A 25615-nucleotide genomic window follows, 5' to 3' on the forward strand; every position below is an offset into this window, starting at 1 on the left:
CCGCCCGAGCACCTCGGCGTGGAACTCCACCGCCTCGCGCCATTCTTGGCTGCACCACGCCTCCGGCGACCCCGCGGCCGCCGCGGCCTGGGCATGGGTCCTCCTCCTGACGCATGCGGTGACAGGGAGCTCGGCTCCGCACCCCACCCTGGTCCTGCCCCTCTGCCGCCCTCGCGTGCGTGTCACCGCGCCCGCCTGCTGTCGCTCGTGCGTGCCCGCTGCTGCCGCTACTATCACTGACCGCTTGCCGCGCCGCTGCCGCCTCTGCTCTAGCCGCTGCTGTTGACTCCTGCTGCGGCCGCTCGCCATTGCAAACCGCGACCTGCTCGCGCCCTTCCATGGCCTCGCCTCCCCATGCCGCTACTCTCCCACCATTGTTCGCCCGCGCCGGCTGCTGCTCGGAGCTCGCCGGCGCTCGGGAACTTGGCCAGCACTCCTCTTCCCTCACATGTGCCCGTGCCTCCTGCTACTATTCCTCGCGCCGCCTGCGTTGCTCTGCTGCCGCAGCGCCCCGCCCGCGCAGCCCTGCTCCGGCACCCGTCCTCGTGGCCCCGCTCCGGCAGCCCTGCTGCGCCCGCTGAGCCTCCCCTTCTGCTCGCGCTCACCCCAGTCCCTGCTCGTGCCTAACTGCGTCGGCCCGCGCCCGCCACTGCCTGGCCTTGCCTGCTTCGCCCAGCCACCCCCCCCCCCCCCCCCCCCCCCCCCCCCCCCCCCCGCCCCGCCCCGCTCGCCACTCCTACCAGCTGAGGGGGTGTTTTGTCCGGTTTGGGTTTGTTTGGGGGTAAAAGAAGCGGAAAAATAGATCAGCGGGTAAAGTGAACCACCCACTTTATTCAGGGTAGTAAAATGGACTTTTTTCAAAAAAAAATGGTAAAACTTAACAAGTTCATCACTGAATCTGCTCTACTCTGATTGGGCCGTTTAGTATCAAGGACTCTGTTTTCGGCCTGTGGGAAATTATTTCGGCCCAAACAACGCGCCTCCTACCGGCCTGCTAAAATTCCCCACCCTCTGGCCGTCGCCCTCGCCCCCAGCATCCAGCACCGCCGCCGTACCCAGCGCCGGCCGTCCCGACCTTGACTCCCCTGCGGCAATGGCGAGTGACTCGCTGCCGTCGGCGCCCCGTGCGGCGGAACCCGAGTCCATCACCACCACCAGTCCACCACCATTTTCTCCCTCGGCAAAGACCTGCTCCTCGACATCTTCCTCCGCCTGCCGAACCTGCCGGCCCTCGTCCGCGCCGCGCTCACCTGCCGCACCTGGCTCGGCGCCGTCCTTCCGTCGTGCCTTCTGCGCGCTCCACCCGGCGCCCCTACTCAGGATCTTCATCGAGACCGACGGCATCTGCATCCCCACCTTCGTCCCTGTGGGTTCAGCTGCAGACTGCAGTATTCTATAAAGTCAGCAATATGGCTAGGTTTAAATGTTTAATCATGTTTACGCCTGTGACTCCAGTATTTTTTCAGATTGCTCCAGATTACAGAGAGGAAAATGGCTCCAGGCCATGGTGTCGCTGCTGTCTAAATATGCCACAGATTTCTTCAACATGAGGAGATGATGTCCGCCAATGACACCATTAACTTTCCTCTTACTCACATCCAGTACTCTACTAGACAACAGAAAAACAGAGTCCCATACAGGCTATGCCAACTGTGAAACGATGAAGCTATGGAACAAACCAGTCAACACAAACATCTGAACAATAGCAAATACAAGAGTTCAAAAGTATTGTCATACAAGCATATACTCCCTCCGTCCAAAAATACTTGTCATTAAAATGGATAAAAGGGGGTGTATCTAGATGTATTTTAGTTCTAGATACATCTCTTTTTATCCATTTTGATGACAAGTATTTTCGGACGGAGGGAGTACAACAATTAGGAATCATCCTTTACATTAACTTGAAGGAATAATCAATATACATTATAATAACTTCAAGCAAAGAAATACAGGAGTCCCATACAAGCTATGCCAACTGTGAATCTCTAAACCATGAAGCTATAGAACTAACAATCAGCACAACATCTGAGCAGTAGCAAATACAGGAGTTCAAAAGTATTATCATACACACATAGACAATTACAAATCATCAATATCCTTTACATTAACTTCAAGCAAATAAAAATCTCAGCCTACTATGCTTCTTCATGCTTATTCTGAGCTCTTGTTACTCAATTTGTAGTCCTCTTTCTTGTCCAGCTTTTCCATGTAAGAACGGCAAACACATACATCTGATCATATGTCTTGTCAACCATGCAGAAATAAGCAGTCCTCCATTCTCTCTTAAACAACAAGACACAAAACACCACCCAGAGACCCAAAACAAATCCCAGAGCGAGTCCAAAATAAAAGGTCATTGGTTCAAAGGAATGTTCATTCCTTTTTTGATCATCTTGCCTTGTAACATTCTTTCCGGGGCAACTGTTCGGAAGAGGAGGCCCACATAGACCACTGTTGCCACTGTACATGGAAGGTTGCTGTGTGTAGAGGGTGTCGAGCTGATGTCCTGATGGTATTCTCCCTGTTAGATTGTTATCAGACAAGTTCAAGTAGCTCAAATAGGTTATATCTGACAGGCTCGGAGGGATTCTGCCAGAAAGCATGTTCCTTGAGAGGTCAAGTGATTCCAGAGCATGCAAGGCCCCAAGCTTATTTGGTATTTTCCCACTCAATTGGTTCCACGATAGATTCAAGATTATCAACGCATCAAGAGCTACTATTTCTTCTGGTATTCTCCCAGTTAATTGGTTGAAAGATAAATCAATGCTCACCAAATCCATAATGTGAATATCATAATCAAGTTCACGTCCCTTGACGACCACAGAGGAAAAACTATATGTACGCAACTTATGCGAGTAACTGCCATAAGGTATTGAGTCGAACATATAATCCTTTACATATTTTCCTGTCATGCCCGTCACATTTGACAGATGCCACGTTATGGGACCTGATAAGCCATTGCCTGCTAGGTTCAGGTGGTGAAGGTGACTAAGATTTGAGATGGTAGCTGGGATTTCTCCGGAAAACATATTCTGATTTAGACGCAAAAATCGTAATTCAACCAAATCTCCAATCCACAATGGCAACCTTCCAGAAAAACTATTACGTGATAGATCTAGAGCCTCCAATCGTCTACAGTCTTTTACAAACGGTGGGAAGTTGCCAGAGAAACTATTGTTACTCAACATGAGAAAGGAAATGTCCTTCACCCCAAAACACCAAGGAAGTTGTCCCTCGAGAAGATTGTTCCTTAAGTCCAATGATTCCAAGAATTCCGCTTTGCAGAGAGATTCGGGAATAGAACCGGTTATTTGATTGGAAACCAGAGCTAATGAAATCAAATGTGGAGTCCCAATGTTTGATGGCAAAGTTCCAGATAAAGAGTTTCTAGACATGTCCAGGGAGGTAATATTTGTTGGTAAGTTAGGGAGTTCACCAGTTAGGTTATTTGAATTGATTGAGAAATATTGCAGTGACATGAATTCCATGTTTATTGGCAACCTGCCGCTGATTTCATTGTTGGAGATGTCCAGATCTGTGACCTTTGCAAATGTAGTGCTGAACCAGTGAGGAATCCTATCAACTATACCTGTGGATGATATATCCATCAATCGAATGTCCACTTGGAATTGAAGCCATGCAGGAAACAAAGGGCCCAGTTGGCAAGAGCCAAGAGTTATTTCTTCTAAACTGAAGGGTGGTATCCAATCGGGACCAACTGTAATCCTCAAATAATTCCATCTTAAATGCAACCTTCTCAACCTCGTTAGACTTGTTAAATGTTCTTCAGTGAAGTCACCGTTCAAGTTGTTGAGTGTGAGATCCATCATGGTCAAATTGCTGAGCATACCGATCTCAGATGGCACAGATCCACTGAGATTGTTGGAAGAGAGATCAAGTCTTCTTAATCTAGAGAGCAGCCCCACCCCTCGTGGTATGCCTCCAATTAGGTTGTTCCGAGCGATGTCAAGAATGACTAAGCTGGTCAAGTGTGGTATCTGATCCGGCATGATTCTGGTAATATTGTTGGAGCCCAAATACAGCTCGTGCAGTTTGTTCAAGGGACACTGGGGCATCCTCCCAACAATATCCTTTATATTTCCAACAATTTGACAAAAGGAAAGGTCCAGAATTCTCAAATTGCATAGTTTTCTGAAGCTTGTAGTCATCGTCCCCATGTTATGATTAGATGAAAAATCAAGGACTCGGAGGGACGTCATATGTGCCAGTGCATCAGGAGGTTGACCGTACAGTTGAGTTTCAGAAAGGTAGAGATCTTGGAGGCTTGTCAAATTCCAAAACCATCCCCTTGCCATTAGGTGGGCAAAGGTGTTGCCGGAGAGATCAAGCCTCTCGAGTTTGGTGAGGTTAATATGTGGGAGTGAATGATTTGCGGTCGGAAGATAGCAAAACCCAAGATCGAGGGCCTTCAAAGAAGGAATCATGTTGACAACATAAGGCCAATCAGCTATTGTGCTGAGGTTTACCGAATTCAGTCTAAGATACTGCAAATTAGGTATGCGCGCTATCCATGAAATGTCTCTTGAGTACATACTTTGAAATTGGCATGAGAGGTCAAGATGCCGCAAGTTTGAGAGGTTTCCGAGATGAGGGGGCACTCTGCCAAAAAATGGTATGCCGGAGAGGTTGAGATATCTCAATCCCGTCAAAGAGGCCAAGAACTCCGGAATGTGGCCGCTTGGGCCCTCGAGGCAATTCATGCTAAGATCAAGGTGCACTAGACGATCCATGGAGAGCAAAGAATTACTTATCTCGCCAACCAAAGCCGTGTCTCCGTAAAACCCATCAAGGAGCACATTACGAAGATGAAGCCTAAGGACACGGTCGGTCCGGTTGCTGCACTTCACGCCTCTCCACTGACAGGAGTCTTCCTTGTGCCAAGAATCAAGGATGCCCATGGGGTCGCTGGTGATGCCGCGCTTGAAGGATAGCAGGGCATCCCGCTCTCGTGGTATGCAGCTTGCGCCAGCGGAACCGCCGGCTGGCCCGAGCTGAAGTGCATCGGAGGCCAGCAAGTCGGCGGCAGCTAGGACGCATATGAGCACGAGCTTGGCAGTGGTGGGACGCATGGTGAGGAAGATGATGGATCCATCTCTATGCCGCTACGAACGGAGTTTCATGGCAATTGTAAGCAAAAAAAAAATCCATCTTTCTGACTGAGTCCATGTTCCCTTGTTGGCAATCTGACGGCAACCCTGTGAGCAAGGACGTACACATGTTTTCTGGCCAAGGTCGTCAGGAACTGAGAATTTCTACACATCCAAGGCCTGAATTCGTCCAGTGAATTTGACTGACGTGCATGTTAGGCAAGCGAACATCACCACGTGGTTTAGTACAGGTGCAGGCTTTTCCTTCCATTTCTCAGCTCACTGAACGATATGTAAGTGAAGATAATTTCAGTGTAGTTTTACTGTTTCTTTTAGTCCTTGTTGCTGCAGCTGTCCCTTAGAAGTAGGCTAATGAAAATTTCTGCAGGATTGTACAATGATTGAAAGGCCAGGAGCTCAGGGTATGTATGGTGGCATTCGTAAGTGTTTTCAAGCTCCTTGCTGAGTCCCGCAAAAAAAAAAAAGCTCCTTGCTGAGGATGAGAAAAAGGAAACTTCAATTATCAAAGCAACATTAATAATTCTAAAAGTTTATCAGCATTGTCACACATAGTTGCAGGATTTGAGATGCTGAAAGCATGTTAATAGTCAGTGTTCTACTGTACAAGCATTAGAGTACTGGACATTTCAAGATTTCGGAAGGCCAGAACTGACCAGCTTTGTAATGTAAAAAGGACAAGTATGTTATCGCAAGATCCTGGTCACAAAATATCTTAGCATGTACTCTTGAGGTTTTAAAATTTAATAGGTTCAGTTTGCATTTTGATTCCATCAAGAGAACTTTTGCTTCAATGGCCGTACGAGGGGAATGTATAATTAATTATCTGACAACTGAAATTTGTAGGAAATAAAGGTTCATCTACCACCTAAATGGGTGTGGTTAATCTAGGGCCTTCCATTTTCTTAGTGGCGTTTGGTTCATCAATCATCAAGGGTCTTGTGTTAGTTGGTTGTGCAGCTCTGGTCATTGAGCAAAGAGAAATAGAGTAAGGAGAATACTGAAAGAGTTGTGCATTCTACTAGTTGTGTAACAAGTAAACATACTGCCAGTTTTTCATGGCATCAGGCCTACTATTGAGAGATCTGACAGCCGAAACAATCCCCTGCACAAAGAGGCAAAGCACAGCAAACTTCAGACCCAGGATTACGGCTCAGGCTGGACGGAGCGAGCGGGCTTTTCGGCCCGCTCGTGGCCCGTTTGGGACCGGACCGTTCGGTCCTGGCCCGTTGAAGAAATTAGCCAGTCCGGTTACAGAATTTGGGCCCGATATTTTGTCGGTCCAGTCCGGTCTTTGACCGAGCCAACCGAGCGGACCGAAGCGCGCTGCAGGCCGTTCCTCGTCATCATGGCCACCACACGCTCTGGCCGGCGAGATCCGCGCGCTGGGTGATCGACGACCACGCCCCGCCGTCTCTCTCCTGCATGGGCGCGCCCCTTCTTGATTTGTTTCCGTTTATTGAGTCGAACAAAGAAGAAAACTCAAGTCGTGCGTGAGGTAGAAGAGAACAGAAAATAGAAAGAACACGCCATCACACCCGTGATTATCTGAGAGTCACACAGGGGCAAGAGGCAGTCACGCCCTACCGTTTGGTTTTTCCTTTTAATCAGTCGACAGGAAATATATAGAGAGAATAAGATAAACATGATTCGATCCGATAATTTAGACGCTTCCCGCGACAACTCCTCGCTGTTGTTCCTTTTATTTGCTAGTAATGAGAGAAATAGCGAACCAATCTGTGGTTGAGATGGTTAGGTGAACAGTGGTATCCCCAACCCACCAGGGTTCAAGACGTTCCCGTCGACGACGAGGCGAGTAAGGTGTGCGTGTATGCGTTCATAGGGGTGAGTGTATGTGCGTGTATATGAGCGTTTGTGTCTATACTGATGCTAAAAAAAATGAGAGAAATAAGTTTGATCGGATAATATACTTGCATGCAAAAAAAAAACTGCTAAAAATATACTTGCGGACGCTCGAGGCTAAGGGCATCTCCAGCCGCGCCCCAGGAAGGCCTCCCCACACGATTTTTTCGCCTAAAAAAAGGGCCCAGTCGCGCCCCCAGGAGTACGATTTTCGCCGGCCTGGGCCGAAAACAGTGTCGGCGGACCCAGACCGAACCCGGCGCGCTGGGGAGCGCGCGAACTGTTTTGGCGCGAAACAGCCGCGGGTCCGCCGCGTCAGCGACACGGCGCCTCGTCTTCCCCCAACGGCCTCGGTTCCCGCGGGGAATCAATGCCAAGGCTGCCGCCGGTCAGTCTTGCCATTGATTCCTCACGGGCGACGCGTCACGGGACGGCGCGCCGACGCCTCCCCTCCCTCGCACGCGTACACACGGGTGCGGCGCGGCTATATAGCCGGTGGCCTGCACTCGTCTGCGCCCACACCAGCCCCGCCCCTCGCCGCCGCCCAGCTCCTCCCTCTCCCTACCTCTCCCGAGCGCCGCCGCCCAGCCCCTCCCTCTATCTCTCTACCTCTCCCGAGCCTGTCACCATGGCGGAACGCTACCCCGGAGACGAGGCGGCAGCCAATGGCTTCGGCCGCCGTTTGCTCCGCGAACAGGAGTCCTGGCTCCTGTTCCAGGCGAACATCCCGGCGCCGCCGGACATGCGCGCCGGGCCGACGGGGTGGAGGCTCAGCGCCGGGGGAGTGCCCATTCCCCCGTTGCCCGACGCCGTGGCGAAGCCGAAGTACTTCGCCGAGGAAGTCGAGGTCGTGCGCGCCTCCCTCACCGACGCCCAACTCTCCTTCCCCCAGTACGCCGCCGACAACCACGCGGCTTGGGCAGCATATTTCGAGCACCGCCAGCAGCAGCGCTTGGCGTTCATCAACGGCGCGCCGGTGGTTGGCGGCCGGCAGAACAGCGAGGGGCGCCACCTGTGGTGGGGCGTCCCCGGCCGCACACTCGAGGGCGTGCTGACGTACCTCGAGGGCGGCAACGACCCGCCGTTGGCGTACCCGGTGAGGGCGGCCGCCCCGGCGCAGCACCGACGCGCCGGGCCATGGGCGCCAAGGAGGTTCGGGTCCTCCTCCTTTTCTTCTTCCTCCCGATCTTCATCGCACTCCTCCTGCACTCCGGCCCTGCTCGGCGTCAAGGCCGAGCCCGCGGCGGAGACGCCGCTCGGCCGGCGCACTCGGAGCGCCGGCATCGTCATCAACGAGGGCGGCCGGCGCGCCTACTCGTCGGCTCCTCCTCCGCGCTTCGTCAAGCCAAAGACGGAGCCGGGGCTCGCGCCGGTGAAGAAGGAGCCGGCCGCGCCGGTGACGACGGAGCTCGACGACGACGACGCGGCCCTGGAATGGGCGCGCAGGGACTCCATAGCGATGGAGAAGGAGCGTCTGGAGAAGGCGAAGGAGCGCCAGCGCGCCGCCCTGCTTCGCTTCGCGGAGCGTCGACGCGGCCGCGACGAAGGCGGAGTCGTCGTCATCTGCGACAGCGACGACGACGACGATGATGCGCCGCCACCAGTCCGCCATGGCGACGCCGGGCAGGGGTCCAGCAGGGGCGCCCGCGTCAAGGAGGAGAAGGCCGACGACGACGATGGCGGCGACGCCGGCGACTTCAGCAAGTTTTTCCTTTAGATTAGTTTATGTATATGTGCTATGTAATGAAAATCCGCGAACTTCGCCGAAATATGCCGAAATTTATCGTGTTTGGCCGAAATTTATCGTGTTTAAGCCGAACTTCGCCGAACTTCTTTTATTTTAAAACGTGCCTGGGGGCAGCCCTGGGGCCGGCGGCTGGGGACCAACTCGCCCCCAGGCCCAATTTTTGCGCCGGCTCACCCCAGGCGGCGATTTTAGGCGCCCCCTGGGGGGCCAACGGCTGGAGATGCCCTAACCGTCGCGCCGCCCCCTCTCCCTCGCCTTCCTCTCCCCAGCACCGCCGCTCCCTCGCATGGCTGTTCCCCCTCTCCCCCGTGCGGCCGCGCCGCTCCCTCTCTCTCTCTTGTGCCTCTCCCTCACGCCGCCGCGCCGTCAACATGTGCGTCTTCTCTGGCTACGGCCACCGTGCTGCTTCTCCGACAACCTCTCCAACATCCTGGACCCACATGCAGCGACTGGACGTCACCGGGACCATGAGGACCGCCGGTCCGCACCGAGCTTCTCGTCCGCCGGTCCGCACCGAGCTTCTCGTCCGCCGGTCCGGTCCCTGAATCTGGACCGCTGCCCTGCTCGGTCCGGTCCGGACCGGACCGCCGGCGGCCGGTCCAATCGACAACTCGGACCGGCCCGGACCGTGTCCACCCGTCCCACATTAGTTTCTTTAGTACGCGAGCATGCCACATAATATACAGGATTTTACATGTTTCTAAGTCATCTTTTAACTCAAGTAAAACTCATGAAGGAAATAGCAGCAGTTACAATCACACTTTGGTCAGAAGTACTCCCTCCGTCCCATAATATAAGACGTTTTCACAAGATAACATGGCTTGTAAAAACATCTTATATTGTGGGATGGAGGGAGTACCAATTAGGGAGGACTTGATTAACCTGACTTGGCTCTTTCATGGCTTTGTTTAACCTGACTTGTTGAAACACCATCAATTGGACGCTTCACTAGAAAGTGGAAGTCTGCAGACGAACACGATACCATTCCCAGTCGACCTTACATGCTCAGCAGATGAGATGAATTTTTGTTGAACATATTCAAAACACTTAAATAATTGTGGTTGAAGTACATGTGAAATGCTGTTAGCATGACGGTTCAGATAGTTGTTTATTAGTGTATTAGTTACATGTGAAATTCTGTTAGCAGGAGCTTGGCACTGGTGGTACGCATGGCGAGGAAGATGATGGATCCGTCTCTGTGCCGCTACCAGCAGGCAACTGTTAGCAATTTCAGTCCATGTTTCCTGAGTGACTGGCAACCTGACAGCAACCCTGTGAGCAAGCATATACACATGTTTTCCTTTTTGCCAAGTTCACGTCAGGAATGGAGAATTTCTACGTGTGACACACATCCCCAGTCAGTGAATTTGCCCTACGTGCATGCGAACAGCACCACTTGGTTTAGCAGAGGTGCAGTCTTTTCTCTCCATTCCTCAGCTCACTGATCGGTATGTAAGTGAAGATAATTTCAAGTGTTTGGACACACATATATATAGTTGATTATATTTCACCTACCTAGAGACTCATCACTCATGTTTGGATCAGGTTTGGATATATGGGAAGAGCTTTTTTTGGTTCCATGTTGCTGTGGTTGTCCCGGAGAAGCAGGCCATTGAGGACCGGGCTGCACTTGTTCTTTTCCATCAGGTGCGGACGAAGATAGAAACAAATTGGTCCTCCTGCAAATATTTACGGTGCGAATACTCTCTAAGGATTCAAGATTTTGTTGCCAGGAACATGAGAATGTTGTGCTTCTTACTTGCCCCAATTATTATCTGTAACAAGAAACTCCTCTTTTAAAGTTCCCAATGAACAGTAAACCAGCTCTGAACTTTCTCTGTCCGTCACAAAAAGTAACTGCAACGATGAGCAGAGGGCGATACCTGACCGGGCAGGGAGCGGATGCACCACCGGGTGGACGCCGCGGCACAAGCAGAAAGGGGGTCGACGGCGGGCCGATCGCCCAGCATTCCAGCCGTTTTGTTTCTTATTTTTCTGACCCAGGTTCATCGCTAACTGTACACTGGACAGGCACAAATTCAGTCCACAACCTTGCTGACTTGCAAACAAGCAGGATATCAACCTTACTTAGCAGCACCATTTAATCTCATGTAGCGGGCTAAGCATCTGTTGTACGTACGTAGTATTTTGTTAACTTGTAACAACACATTACACATATAATGGATGCCTAATTACAGAATGTTGATTCTTCAGAAAAGTTGCAGCCAATGTTGTTTTTCTTTCTAAGTCTTCACAGATTTTTTACATTTCTTTCGAAGTCTTCACAGATTTTTTATTCCTTTTGCATTTTCATTGGTTTTCTTTATTCTACTTTTTTCTTTTATTTTGATTCTTTTTCTTTTTTTCTCCATTTTTTCATTCTTTTTTGCATTTTGTTTCTTTGTTCTTTGTTCTTTTTGCTCCTTTTTCGGTTTTGTTTGTTCTTTTGGTTATTACTCTACATTTTTATATGTCAACAATGTTTTTCAAATACACGTCTAACATTTCTTCTTCATTTTTTGTTTTTTCTTAGTTTGTTCTCGTTTTCACTCTACATTTTCGTATATGTCAAAAACATTTTTTATTAAGGGATCAGCGTTTTTTATATACACGTTCAACATTGTCCAAACGCATATTCGTCATTTTTTTTAAATACCTGTTCAACATTTTAATATTTATTCAACAGTTTTTAAAATATATGTTCAACATTTTTCAAATACTTATTCAACATTTTAATTTTTTGCAGAATTTTTAATACTTATTAAACAGTTTATAATAAAATTTTAACATTTTTCAAATACACATTCAACATTTTTTTAATACTTATTCAATATTTCCAATTATTTTTTCAACATTTTTAATACTGATTCAACATTTCCAAATACTTGTTTAATATTTTACAAATACTTGTTCAACAATTTTTAATACTTATTCAATATTTGTCAAATACTTGTTCAACATTTGGAATACTTATTGAACATTTTCAAATACTTATTCAACATTTTTAAGTAATTGTTCAACATTTTGTAATACTTATTCAACATTTTTTAAATACTTGTTCAATAATTTTTAATACTTATTCAATATTTGTCAAATGCATGTTCAACATTTGGAATACTTATTGAAAATTTTCAAATACTTGTTCAACATTTTGTAATACTTATTCAACATTTTTCGAATACTTGTTCAACATTTTCCAAATGTTTTTTTCGGAGAGTGTTTTTTGTACATATATGTACGATATATTAAAGTGAAAACAAGTAAAAAATAAAGCAAAAAACAAGAACAGAAAGAAAACCAAAAAAAATGTAGCCTCCGCACTCCTGGGCCGGCCCATCTGAGGGTGCAACGAAATAAACAAAAAAACCGGAAGTAGCAACCATAATCTTCTCATCGTCGGACGAGAATCATCCGAATCGCAATGAAGTTGCTGAAAAAGCACTCATCACCACTATCCATTTGTACCTTGCAGGCGGAACGTCGAACTCCTTGCGGGCGCGGTGGAAGAAGTCGGACGGTGAAGAGCACATGTCTCTTCCAGACCAGGCAGCAGGCCTGTCGACGTGGACACGGCTGTGGTGGGAACCGGCAAGCAAGGTAGCTGAGCTTGGAGCGTTGCTAGCAGCAACAGAGGCGAGGGTGGTGGCGTGGACGTGGGGGTGTTACGACGGCGCGAAAACAGTCCACCAACGCCGACAAGAATGGTCGTCGGGTGCAGTGTGCTGGTAGATGAGGTATGTGGGTACGGGTAGTGGCCTGGGTAGCATACAACCTGGGCGACGGCGGCGAGGACGGAATGTGTTGGCTGTCGATGGAAGAGGAGGAATGGCCAATATGACACCGACTGACGGACCGGGGGAAGAAGGACAGTCGTCACCCGTGTCCGCGCCGACGCAAACATGTCCCAAATTTGAGTCAGCAATGGATCATAGGCAGACAAAATCAATTGGTGGTGGGAAGGGAAGGAGAGTCTTGCTGCCTGCCTGCGTCACCTCACTATGGCTAGTCCAAAAAAACTCCCTCCTAGTCATGGTCGTTGCTTCTTCTCCCCCACCCTAATCCACACCCATCCACGGTCCCTCTCCCTCGGCGTTGGCTTCGGCGGGAAGGCCGCCCGCTGTGGATCTGGAGGAGACGATGGAGACGTCGTCGACGCTCGCTGTGGTTGTTTGGCACGCGAGGTGGGACGGGGACACGAGTGCGGCCGTGCCGTCGTGTGTGGCGGCCAACCGCGAGCCCGAGACGGCGCCGCCGGCTGCTGCGCCCACGAATAGATGGTCGGACGGCACCACGGCTGGCCGTTATACGCCGTCCCGTGTCAATTCCGAAGCCGAATTTCTCACCGCTTGGCGCTCCCGTCTTCTCCGGCTCCGACCACCTCCATCTCCACCGCCGGTGACCCGCCTTCAGACCCCTTTCGCGCACACCTTCATCCTTCTGCTCTCCTCTCTTCTACTAACTGGTAGTAGTATAGTAAGCAACGCTAACTGAATTGAACAGCTCCTATACTCCACTACAGCGGCAGGTGAGTGAGATCCAGCGGCTGGGTTCTGAATGTTACTATCAACCATCTGATTTGCGCCAGTTATCCATCCTCACTTGCAGAGAATTATTCACAAGATCCTCAACTATTTCAAAAGGCACACCAATTCTTCAGATTCCCTCGTCTTTGTGGTGCTGACAAACTAATCACTAACATTGCATCTCTCTCTCTCTCTCTCTCTCAATGCCCGGATCATCGCTGTGGTTCCAGCGCAGCAGCCATCCTGCGGCGACACAACGGCCTATCAAGTACAACGATCAAGGCATAGTCGACAGCCTTACCGAAAATAATCTGACAAGTATGTGGGCTAGCAGAAGGATAGGGGAGGACGGCCAATTGTATGGAGTCCATGTTCAGGGCACTGCTGGCATCGGTCTCCCAACTACGGTGCTTGTCAAGAAGTTCCAGAACCTGAACCCAGCACTACTGGTGGATGACAATGTCAGGAACCGCTGCAAGTCGGAGATGGTCCTATTAGCCAGCATCTGTCATGACAACGTCATCAATGTCATACACTTCATCCAAAGGGAGGAATCCATCATGCTCGTCTACGAGTACCCGGTGAACGGCAACGTTGACTATTGGCTACACCGGCGGGAGGGGGGCGAGCAGCCGCTGAGTTGGCCACAAAGGATGGGCATTGCCATTGGTGTGGCCCAAGGGCTCTGCCACTTGCACCACAAATGCAACAGACCGACTGTCCACCACAACATCAACTCTAACAATATCTTGCTTGATCAGAATTTCAAGGCCGTGATAGCCAGCTTTGGCGCTGCGCAGATGAACATCGCCGGGCTTAACCAAACATTGCCGATCACGGAGATTCCTGTTGGTAACTTTGGGTATGTAGCTCCAGGTATGGCAGGCGATCGATCCACGCAATGGAATTCTACTGTTAAGTAACTTGGCCTTCTAACTACTACTGATTAATTGCAGAGTATGGTGTCGCAGCAAGCCAGCTGACAGAGAAGGCAGACATTTACAGCTTCGGCGTGGTGCTGCTAGAGCTAGTCACAGGGAAGTTGGCAAATGGAGCAGATGGTCTATTGGCGATTTGGGCTCGGGACAACTGCAATGAATTGATGGCAAACCATCTGAAAATGTTCAAGATTGTCGTGGACAAGAGCATCCCTGATCAAGCACGGTACATGGAAGAGATGGCGACGGTGTTCAGGCTAGGTGTGGATTGTACCGTTGGGGATCCGAAGCAAAGGCCGTTCATGCAGATGGCTCTCAAACGACTCCGTCGCAGCCGTGGGCGTGGTCCATTCCTTGGCCTCCTCAACCTGTAAGGCCACAGGCTAAAAGCAAGTGACTTGGTTACTTTAAAAATAAAATAAAAGAAAAGAAATAATCAAGGCCCCTTCCTACTGTTCACATGAAAAATGAAATAAAAAGGAATATCCCTGATTGCAGTAGGCACCTTTATATATCAAAATGTTGCTTCCTCCCACAATAATGTCCTTTACCTGCTTTTACCTGTGCACGATGTTCATAATGCTATGGAAACAGAGTCTGTTGTGTTCCTGGCTGCTCTACACATGCATATACAAAGTCACACTTCTGTTGGATCTTTAATATGTTAATCTTTGGAGTGATTGCTGATTTGGAACTTGCCAAATGAACTTTCTTGTTACAGAAAACCGAGTTAAGTAGGAAGCACAGCATTCTCATGTTTCTGATGTCGCGAAATTTAGTAAGAATTCCCATTGTAACATTTTCAGGCGAGTAAATTTATAATCTTGTTGGGCACCTGATGGAAAACCACAATTGCAGAACACAACTATCTTACTAAATTGGATGATCACTAACTGGTAGGCTGTAGTACTGAATGTAACCTCCCCATCTGAGTGATTGTAATTTGTAAATTGCAGTTTAGTTTGTATGGTGATTCTGTGAAAGAATTTGTTGTTCTTGTCTGCTTGAATTTAAAGAATTTATCTGTTGTGTCAATATCCATTTCTTTTCATGAATTCTTATCGGCGTCATTTTTGTTTCAGATACATGGATGTAGTCCAAGTGAAGGACAAAGTGGCATGTGAGATCAGCTCAGCGGATGAACTGGCATTGACAGAGCTTATGTTCAGTGATACTTTGAAGGATGCTATAGTAGAAAAAGATGGTGGCTCTGCTTTCTTGCTTTTTTTGGCAACAAAAGCTTCAGGGTGCCCCAAAACCGTGGGGGTCAAAAGGACGTGATCAATATGATCAAGAGGGATGTCAACTTTAGCAAAAGACAGTTTGAATTTCTTGCTATGTAGGTAAGTCCTTTTCTAGATTGATAAACAATTTACAGGCTAGAAATATTTTGTGGCTCGAGGAAGTAAAGGTGATAGTATCTTTGTGTTGGAATGAGTTCAGTACCTGGGGATACCAGGTGTCAGGTGATAGTATCTTATTATTTGTGTGGAATGAGTTCCAGGTTAATCTTGTAGTGCTACCTGGGGACATCACAAGAGGCTCCATGTAGTATCTGCTATTTTTAGCTAGGAGAACATGTGCTCTGACTGTTGTTAGCTAAGGTTCTGTCTTCTTTAATGGTTTTTCTCCTAAAAAGAATGACTCCACATGGATCCAGATTTGTTGTCGCCAATGGAAGATCAACAAGTTTTAGAAATTCGGCGTTAGACTTTTGAAGATATAGTATTATCGTTATAGCATCGAATTTAAGATGGTGAGTGCTAGTATGTTAGGTACCTTGCATTCAAGCGGGAAGTTCGCAACCATTTTCCCTGTCCCTTGCAACCGGTAGAAGAGCAGGTCAAGCTCCTCCCTTGGCTTTGGGGCATCCTGAAGCTTTTCTTGCCAAGCAAAAAGAAAGCAGAGCCACCATCTGATCTGGAGTAGCATACACTTCAAACTTTTCAAAGTACCACAGAACATAAGCTCTGTCAATATCAGTTCATCAGCTGAGCAGACCTCACATGCCACTTTACCTTTTTTCACTTAGATAACATCCTCACTAGTGATGTATCTGAAAAAAGTAAAGTATGCACCCGATACAATTCATGAAAAAATGGAGATTGACACAACCGCTAAATTATTTATATTCAAGCAAACACAAACAACAAAATCTTTCATAGACTCACCATACAGACTAAACCGCAATCCGCAATCCGTATATATACATCTACTCATGGGGGGTGGTTACATTCAGTACTACAGCCTATCAGCTGTTCTGCATTTGTTAAATAGTCGTGTTCTGCATTTGTTCTTTTCCATCAGGTGCCCAAGAAGATCATAAATTGGTTCTACTGCAAATATTTACAGTGACAATACTTACTAAGAATTGAAGATTTTGTTTCCAGAAACATCAAATGTTCCGCTGCCAACTTAAGGTGTTACTTCGCAAGTGTGAAGCAGTCAGGAACACAATAAACAGTGTTTCTGTAGCATTGTGAAAATCTTCCTGTTCTCAAAATATGCAACCACATCATGCACGGATAAAAGCAAGAACAAACACTATTACGAGAGAAGGCAACATTTTGATATAAAGGTTCTCATTGCAATCAGGGGTGTTTCATTTCACATGAACAGTAGGGAAGGCCTTTACTTTTTCCTTTTTTAAAAGTAACTAAGGAACTTGGCTTAGCCAGCGGCCTTACAGGTTATAGCAGGTGAGAAGGCCACCGAATCGTCCACGCCCACAGCCGTGGCGGAGTCGTTTGAGAGCCATCTGCATGGACGGCCTTTGCTGCGGATCATCGACAGTGCAATCCACACCCAGTCTGAATACGGTCGCCATCTCCTCCATGTACCGTGCTTGATCTGGGATGCCCTTGTCCACAGCAATCTTGAACCATTCCAGCTTCTTTGCCATCAGCTCACTGCAGTTGTCACGAGCCCATATGGCCAACTGACCATCCACCCCATTGGCCACCCGCCCTGTGATGAGCTCCAGCAGCACCACACCAAAGCTGTATGTGTCTACCTTCAACGTCAGCTGGCTTGCAGCCCTCCCATATTCTGACATTAATCATTTATATGACTAGTTAGTAAATGACCACACTAGTTATAAGATGGAATTAAAAAAAACTCAGTACATGAACCGCTACCTGGAGCTGCATACCCAAAGTTACCAAACAAAGTCCCCACGATAGGCAATGGTTGGTTCAGCCCGGCCATGTTCATCTGGGCAGCACCAAAACTGGCTATCACGGCCTTGAAATTCTGATCGAGCAGGATGTTGATAGAGGTGATGTTGTGGTGGACAATCGGTCTATTGCATCCATGGTGCAAGTGGCAGAGCCCTTGGGCCACTCCAATGGCGATGGCCTTCCTCTGCGGCCAGCTCAGCGGCAGGTCGCCCTCCTCCCGCCGCTGCAACCACTGGTCAAGGCTGCCGTTCACCTGGTACGTGTAAAAAAGCATGATTGCATTTTCCCTCTGGATGAAGTGTAGGATGTTGACGATGTTGTCGTGACGGATGCTGGCTAACAGGAACATCTCCGACTTGCAGCAGTTCTCCAGATTACCATCCACTATTCCGTCCGAGTTCTGGAACTTCTTGACAACCAGCGTGGTTGGGTGACCGATGCCAGCAGTGCCCTGAACATGGACTAAGTAGAGTTGTTTGTCCTCCCCTATCCTTCTGCTAGCCCACATGCTTCTCTGATTATTTTCAGTAAGGCTATCGACTATGCCTTGATCATTGAGCACAATCGGCAGCAGTGTTGCCACAGGACACCTGCTGCGCCGGAACAGCCGTGATCCGGCCATTTTCAGAACCCACGAAGCAGGGAAGAAGCTGGCGCCAAAGGTGCTCAACCAGTCAATCTGCACACGAATTATTTAACTATGAGAGATAGAGAGGGATGCATGTTGGTAATTAGTTTGAAAGCCAAATGTTGACAGCCATGACAAAGATGAGTGAATGTGAAGAATGTTTGGGCCTTTTGAAATAGTTGAGTATCTTCCTTCAAACTTTGAGTGAGAGACAACGAGACAGGCATGGTTCTTCATAGACGATACAAGGATAAAACTAGTGAAATGATGCTAAACTGGCTGTAGCCTGCACCAAAATTTGTGTGGTGCACACAAAAATTTTACACCCATTCCAAACAGGGTCTTATGGTTGCAACAAGACGATGCTCCACTGGGATCTGGTGCAGACACATGATAGCATTCAGAATGTAGCTGTATCTCACCTGCTGCTCTATTGTAGGGGGTCTTCAATTCAGGGCTTCGGAGAGACAGAGATAGCAGAGAGGAGGCACCAAATTAGCTGAGGGGAAACGTAGAGGAGGAATCTGACAGTGGGTCACCGGCGTTGAAGATGAAGGCCGTCGGAGTTGGAGAAGAAGGCCGAAGTGGCAGTACGGGGCAGGGGAGCTCCAAGCGGTGAGGGAGTCGGCTTCGGAAGGCCGACCCGCGGCAGTCGTAGTGCGTCCCGGCCGCCGCCGCTGCCTCATCGGGCCGTACAGGCAGGTGCACACCGCGCCGTCTCCTGCGGTCGCCTCCCACGACGCCACGACGGCACGGCCACCCTTCTCTCGCCGCCCCAACCACATCGACGGCGTGCGGCCTTCCCGCCGACACCAACGCGGGCAGTACATGGATGGATGGGTGGAGATTGGGAAGGACGGTGAGGGGAACGTATCTCTTTTTATCATTTACCTACTCGAGTACAAGCAGGAATTAACCTTGGGATGCCTCATACGTCTTCAATGTATCTATAATTTTCGATTGCTCCATGCTATATTATCTACTGTTTTGGACTATATTGGGCTTTATTTTCCACTTTTATATTATTTTTGGGACTAACCTATTAACCGGAGACCCAACCCAGAATTGCTGTTTTTTTTTCTATTTCAGTATTTCGGAGAAATAGAATATCAAACGGAGTCCAAACGGAATAAAACCTTCGGGAACGTGATTTTCTCACCGAACGTGATTCAGGAGACTTGGACCCTACTCCAAGGAGTCAAAGAGGCGGTCATGAGGGTGGGGGGCGGGGGCGCCTCCCTGCCTCGTGGGCCCCTCGGTGCTCTACCGACGTACTCCTTCCTCCTATATATATCTACTTACCCCCAAACGATCAGAATAGGAGCCAAAAACCTAATTCCACCGCCGTAACTTTCTGTATCCACGAGATCCCATCTTGGGGCCTGTTCCGGAGCTCCGCCGGAGAGGGCCGTCATCACGGAGGGCTTCTACATCATCATAGCCTCTCCGATGAAGTGTGAGTAGTTTACCTCAGACCTTTGGGTCCATAGTTAGTAGCTAGATGGCTTCTTCTCTTTTTTTTGGATCTCAATACAAAGTTCTCCCCCTCTCTTGTGGAGATCTATTCGATGTAATCTTCTTTTTGCGGTGTGTTTGTTGAGACCGATGAATTGTGGGTTTATGATCAAGTCTATCTATGAATAATATTTGAATCTTCTCTGAAGTCTTTTATGTATAATTAGTTATCTTTGCAAGTCTCTTTGAATTATCCATTTGGTTTGGCCAACTAGATTGGTAGTTCTTGCCATAGGAGAAGTGCTTAGCTTTGGGTTCGATCTTGCGGTGTCCTTTCCCAGTGACAGAAGGGGCAGCAAGGCACGTATTGCATGGTTGCCATCGAGGATAACAAGATGGGGTTTATTTCATATTGCATGAATTTATCTCTCTACATCATGTCATCTTGCTTAAAGCGTTACTCTATTTTTAACTTAATACTCTAGATGCATGCTGGATAGCGGTCGATGAGTGGAGTAATAGTAGTAGATGCAGAATCGTTTCGGTCTACTTGTCACGGACGTGATGCCTATATACATGATCATGCCTAGATATTCTCATAACTATGCTCAATTCTGTCAATTGCTTAACAGTAACTTGTTCATCCACCGTAGAATACTTATGCTCTTGAGAGAAGCCACTAGTGAAACCTATGGCCCCCGGGTCTATTCTCATCATATCAATCTACATCACTTTAATCTTGTTTTGCTTTTTACTTTGCCTTTTACTTTTTACTTTGCATCTCTATACCAAAAATACCAAAAATATTATATCTATCAGATCTCACTCTCGTAAGTGACCGTGAAGGGATTGACAACCCCTAATCGCGTTGGTTGCGAGTAGCTATCGTTTTGTGCAGGTACGAGGGACTTGAGCGTGGCCTCCTACTGGATTGATACATTGGTTCTCAAAAACTGAGGAAAATACTTACGCTACTCTGTTGCATCATCCTTTCCTTTTCGGGGAAATCCAACGCAAGCTCAAGAGGTAGCAGTGCATCTTTAGACTGCCCATAAGAAAAGAACCACTGCCTCTTCTAATCCGGCTCCTGACGATGAGGTGGATAATTCGGACTTTGAGGTAGAGCTTGACTCACTTGGTTTATTTTTCATGCGTCTTATTGATGATGATATTTGTCAGGATGATGTCGAAGCCAGCCACGCGGATGTTGCCGAGGTAATTGTTCTCTCTTCCAATTCAGAAGCTTTGCCTTCACAAAAAATCCGTCAGGAAAACCGGAAAGTTAAATTTTCTCATCCACTTGCTTATTTGGATCCTAAACTTCTTATGAAGACCCAACAACACGAAGCTCGCCGCACCGTTCGGTCCTCCGCCGGTTTACCGAACAGTCCGGTTCGGAAACGCCATTCCGAGGTCTCTAATTTGCTTGTCAGTGCTTGTCCTAAAGCGGGCTGCTTTCGTCAACCTCTTACTCCGTCTGACTCCGATTATCAGGTTACTTCCCACTCATCTTCTGGCGAGTCATCGGCTACTCAGCTCCCACCGCTCAAAACGGTGCTTGGGTAAACTATACTTATTGTGATGTTTGCATTACATTGCCTTAGAACATATTCTGTATTTGATTTTGTTATTCTTCTCAGGGCCAAACCTAGGCCAAGCAAGAAGGCCCGCCTGGACAAAGCGGCCGAAGAAGATGTCGTTCTTAAAGCGGACAAGACACCCAATGCTGAAGCGGCTATTCCTGAGGATATTCCCAACGATCCACTGCAGCAAGATGATGATCTTATTGCAGAAGAGAGACCTACTGACACCTCAGGTCCTACCCATCAGCCTACAGGTTCCATCCGGATTGAAAGCTCCACCGGTCCAGCCAAGCCTACTAACAAGCCAACGGCTCCAGTGCAAACCGACGGTACCAAAGATGATGAGGTTATCATTACTGGTACTGGCCATACTGAGCCAAACAATCCTGTCGCTTTATCCAAACATTCTGCCAAGGAAGAACTTGCTGCCTTTGGTAAAGGCAAGTGGAACGCTGATCTGACGACCTACGCTGCTCTTAACGCCCCAGATATCCATTCCGGCTATCTGAACCGGCTGTATACCAGCCGTGACTATGAAGCTGGTCTGGTCAACATGATGAAAGACAAATATGAGGTAATTTCCATATGCTCCTTCCTGCCTGTATGCTTCCATTTCTGACTCTCCTAGCCCCCAAGGGCCGGTTTGGAATATTCTTTCAAACCGGGACTTAAATAATATAAATCCTGTTGCTTTGAAATTTGCTGATGTAGCCCCCAAGGGCCGGTTCAACTTTAGCGTAGTTAAACCGGTACTTTAAGTAATTGAAACTGCCGCATCAGAATATATATGATCCAATAGCCATTAGCCCCTAAGTGCCAAGTTGAATACTTGTATTGATCTTGGGACTTTGTAAACAATTGAAAGATGAAGATCAAATGTGCATTAGCCCCCAAGTGCTAAGCGCATAACCTGTTATGTGGTTGGTACTTGAATCCTTCAACCGATTTGTTGAAACATATATCTGTATGCATGCAGGCGGAGCTGAAGATGAAAGAAAACCAAGTCATCGATCTTCAAGAAAACCTGAAAACCCAACAGGCTGAAACCTCCAAAGCAAAAGAGGATTTGGCCAGTGCTTTAAGCGCCATGAAACAACTTAAGGAGAACTTCAAGAAGAAACGGGCGGACTGGGCCACTGAAAAATCCGCTTTGATCAAACGAGCAGAGGATGCTGAGGCTGCGCTAAAACCAGTGGCAGATGAACTGACCAGCATAAAGCGACACGTGCATGCCATGACTGCTGCTATCTTTGGTAAGCCAGTTTGCCTTCTGAATTGGCTCTGCCTTCTGATAGAGTCGCCGGTTTATTAACCCTTTTATGGTATTTCAGGGACACGCATTGGTCACTTGGGGTCAGATGTGCGGAAGAAACTAAAAGATGTCTATACATTGGTTGAACAATTGTATATTGGTGCCCAGCGAATCATCTGTACCGCCTCTCATAACAAACCGGCGCCTACTTTGATTCAAGATACTCTGATGAAACTGTCGGTGCTTCCTGCCCGGGTTGAAGAGCTGAAGAAATCTGCTGCTCGAACCGGCGCAATCAATGCTTTAATCCGGGCAAAAGCCTGGGTGCCGGATTTTGATCCTGTTGAAGCGGCTCAGGGCTACCCCAACTTGAAGGAAGACGGATCAGAATTTGGTGAAGCGGATCTGCGAGCGATAAACCGGGAAGTGCATCCACTAGCTTGTCAGTTGGCTGAGGAAGCAGACTTGTCTCGTTATCAAGCGCAATATGACAGTCAGAACAAGCGAATAGCTGCGCCTATCCATGAATCGGAAAATCTGATTCCTCCAATCCATAAGCATACTTACGCTCCCGATATTGACCCGTCCTTGCTGATCCACGATGAAGCTGTTTTTCAAGCATTAATGGTAATCGACTGGACAACTGTAGATTTCCAGCCACTGGGTAGGGACACGGAGGCTGAAGCGGCGCAGGACGACCCACAACCATCAGGCCAGGCTGGTGACCAAGCTTGAACCGGACACCGGTTTTAAAACTGCCTCTTCTTCACGAAAAACAATTATATTATTATGGGCACCATGTTGCCTTGTAATAGGCTAGCTGATACCTTTGATGTTGATATGCCTTCGTGCATAATTTATTCTTCCTGTGGTAATGAACTTTCCAAAACACTTTCTGAAATGAAAAATTCGTCAAGTGCCACCGCGGTTGTACTATCAGGCGGAATATGATGTCTGCATATATGAAATCAAAACAAAATTTTAAGTATGACCAAATTTTGAGATAGATAATACCTACCATCATTGAGCGTGAAGTTGGCTTGGCCAATCTTGAAGCGGAGTTTTGCAAACCCATACTGTTGGAGGAGATAACAGCTCCTATATATATATATATATATATATATATATATATATATATATATATATATATATGACGCTGGTTTACCATGTAAACCGTGCCGGGTTATAAGAAACACCGTGTTACTCCATAAGAGGATGTTAACAACACGGATCAAACCGGTCAAATAGCCTCCGGATTGACGTGAACTGTGTTCCGTCAATTGAAAAAAAAATTGTCGGTTTAAGAAACACAATGAAAAGCAAAAAAAAACCCTTCAAAGAAAAGTGTGAAGCAAAAGAAAAGTTTTATTTAAGCTAGTCAAATGGCGTTACCATGGCTAAACACGACCAAGTTTCCGTTAGGTGTAACTATGGTTCTAGTCAGCCAGGTCCCCAGATGAAATCGTGGCATTTATGCCGACCAAATGGCGTGGTCATGGTTCAGGTTCGACCAAGCCCCCAAGTGATTCTGTGGCCTTAGGCTGACCAAGAGGCATGACTGGTTCAGACATGACCAAGTCCCCAAGTGATCTGGTGGCTTTCGCCTATCAAGAGGCATGGTATTGGTTCGGACACGACCAATCCTCCAAGTGATATAACACGATGCTTTTAGCAAAGCGAACTCAAGGGGTAAACCGGAGGCCGCTATAGAGCAACTCCATGTAACCTCACTTGATGTAAAAGAGCAGACACCCCGCTTTAGCTGAGGTTCCGGTTTATTATATTTAATCATAATATATACATTGTCGTAATATGTACATAAGTATAGCCAATGGCTTAGGTGTAGTAAGGCCGAAGATGAGCTATATTCCACGGCCTGTTAGTCTCCTCCTCTGATGTACGTGAGTCCTTATGCTCTCGAATATCGATCAGATAGTACGACCCGTTGTGCAGATTCTTGCTGACCACGAAAGGCCCCTCCCAAGGTGGGGATAGCTTATGCATATTAGTCTGATCTTGGATGAGCCGAAGCACCAAATATCCTTCCTGAAAGGTTCCGGTTCTGACCCGGCGACTGTGGTAACGACGAAGATCCTGCTGGTAAATCGCTGATCGGGCGGCTGCGATGTCACGCTCTTCATCCAACCGGTCCAAAGCATCTTACCGTGTTGTCTCGTTGTCCGCTTCAACATAAGCCGTGACACGAGGTGAATCATGGTGGATATCACTGGGGAGAACCGCCTCCGCTCCATAAACCATGAAGAACAGTGTGTATCCTGTTGATCTGTTGGGTGTTGTATTGATGCTCCATAGCACAGATGGTAACTCTTCTACCCAACAACCCGGCGTTCTCTGCAAGGGAACCACGAGCCGGGGCTTGATACCTCTCAAGATCTCTTGATTAGCTCTTTCTGCTTGACCACTGGACTGTGGATGTGCCACTGATGAAACGTCGAGCCGGATGTGCTCCCGTTCGCAGAACTCCTTCATAGCACCTTTGGATAAATTGGTACCATTATCTGTGATAATACTGTGCGGAAAGCCAAACCGGAAAATCACCTTTTTGATGAACTGAACCGCCGTGGCCGCATCACACTTGATAACAGGTTCTGCCTCCACCCACTTTGTAAACTTGTCAACCGCCACCAGGAGGTGGGTCTTCTTATCTTTGGACCTTTTGAAAGGCCCAACCATATCCAGCCCCCAAGTCGCAAACAACCAAGTAATCAGAATCATTCTCAATTCTTGAGCCAGTACATGAGCACGCCTTGAAAACCTTTGGCAACCATCACACCGTCTGACCAGATCCTCCGCATCAGCATTGTTGGGTAACGCAGTAATTTCAAAAAATTTCCTACGCACATGCAAGATCATGGTGATGCATAGCAACGAGAGGGGAGAGTATGATCTACGTACCCTTGTAGATCGCAACGGAAGCGTTGACACAACATAGAGGAAGTAGTCGTACGTCTTCTTCCCGATCCGACCGATCCAAGCACCGTTACTCCAGCACCTCCGAGTTCTTAGCACACGTACAGCTCGATGACGCTCCCCGGGCTCCGATCCAGCAAAGCTTCGGGGATGAGTTCCGTCAACACAACGGCGTGGTGACGATGATGATGTTCCACCGACGCAGGGCTTCGCCTAAGCACTACAACGATATGACCGAGGTGGAATATGGTGGCAGGGGGCACCGCACACGGCTAAGGAACGATTACGAGGATCAACTTGTGTGTTCTAGGGTGCCCCCTGCCTCCGTATATAAAGGATCCAAGGGGGGGGGTGCGCCGGCCTAGAGGAGGGCGCAGGAGGAGTCCTACT

The 25615-nt window shown here is 48.1% G+C and overlaps 3 protein-coding genes across 3 annotated transcripts; 1 reads left to right on the top strand and 2 right to left on the bottom strand.

Annotated features, from left to right (window-relative positions):
- Positions 1–2018: 2018 nt before the first annotated feature.
- LOC125522551 (receptor-like protein EIX2) lies at positions 2019–5090 on the bottom strand. The gene has a single exon (XM_048687598.1). The coding sequence runs from the start codon at positions 5088–5090 to the stop codon at positions 2172–2174; it is 2919 nt and encodes a 972-aa protein (XP_048543555.1). The 3' UTR covers positions 2019–2171.
- A 6963-nt stretch (positions 5091–12053) lies between these two features.
- On the top strand, positions 12054–15492 carry LOC125525603 (receptor-like protein kinase HAIKU2). Its single transcript, XM_048690617.1, has 3 exons — positions 12054–14135; positions 14216–14567; positions 15280–15492. The coding sequence occupies exons 1-3, from the start codon at positions 13463–13465 to the stop codon at positions 15476–15478; spliced, it is 1224 nt and encodes a 407-aa protein (XP_048546574.1). The 5' UTR covers positions 12054–13462; the 3' UTR covers positions 15479–15492.
- Positions 15493–16781: 1289 nt separating this feature from the next.
- On the bottom strand, positions 16782–18850 carry LOC125525604 (leucine-rich repeat receptor-like serine/threonine-protein kinase At1g17230). The gene is made up of 3 exons (XM_048690618.1): positions 18427–18850; positions 17335–18055; positions 16782–17245 (listed from the first exon to the last, which is right to left on the bottom strand). The coding sequence occupies exons 2-3, from the start codon at positions 17996–17998 to the stop codon at positions 16881–16883; spliced, it is 1029 nt and encodes a 342-aa protein (XP_048546575.1). The 5' UTR covers positions 17999–18055; positions 18427–18850; the 3' UTR covers positions 16782–16880.
- Positions 18851–25615: the final 6765 nt, after the last annotated feature.

The sequence above is a fragment of the Triticum urartu genome, chromosome 7, assembly GCF_003073215.2.
Source record: "Triticum urartu cultivar G1812 chromosome 7, Tu2.1, whole genome shotgun sequence".
NCBI classification, from domain to species: domain Eukaryota; kingdom Viridiplantae; phylum Streptophyta; class Magnoliopsida; order Poales; family Poaceae; genus Triticum; species Triticum urartu.

What these genes read in the sequence shown, in the direction of transcription:
- LOC125522551 (XM_048687598.1), bottom strand. Translation starts at nt 5,090, where the DNA reads ATGCGTCCCACCACTGCCAAGCTCGTGCTCATATGCGTCCTAGCTGCC.
- LOC125525603 (XM_048690617.1), top strand. Translation starts at nt 13,463, where the DNA reads ATGCCCGGATCATCGCTGTGGTTCCAGCGCAGCAGCCATCCTGCGGCG. An exon ending in CTTTGGGTATGTAGCTCCAG is followed by an intron (nt 14,136 to 14,215) that starts GTATGGCAGGCG and finishes GATTAATTGCAG; the next exon opens with AGTATGGTGTCGCAGCAAGC. An exon ending in TTCCTTGGCCTCCTCAACCT is followed by an intron (nt 14,568 to 15,279) that starts GTAAGGCCACAG and finishes TTTTTGTTTCAG; the next exon opens with ATACATGGATGTAGTCCAAG.
- LOC125525604 (XM_048690618.1), bottom strand. Translation starts at nt 17,998, where the DNA reads ATGGCCGGATCACGGCTGTTCCGGCGCAGCAGGTGTCCTGTGGCAACA. An exon ending in CTTTGGGTATGCAGCTCCAG is followed by an intron (nt 17,246 to 17,334) that starts GTAGCGGTTCAT and finishes GATTAATGTCAG; the next exon opens with AATATGGGAGGGCTGCAAGC.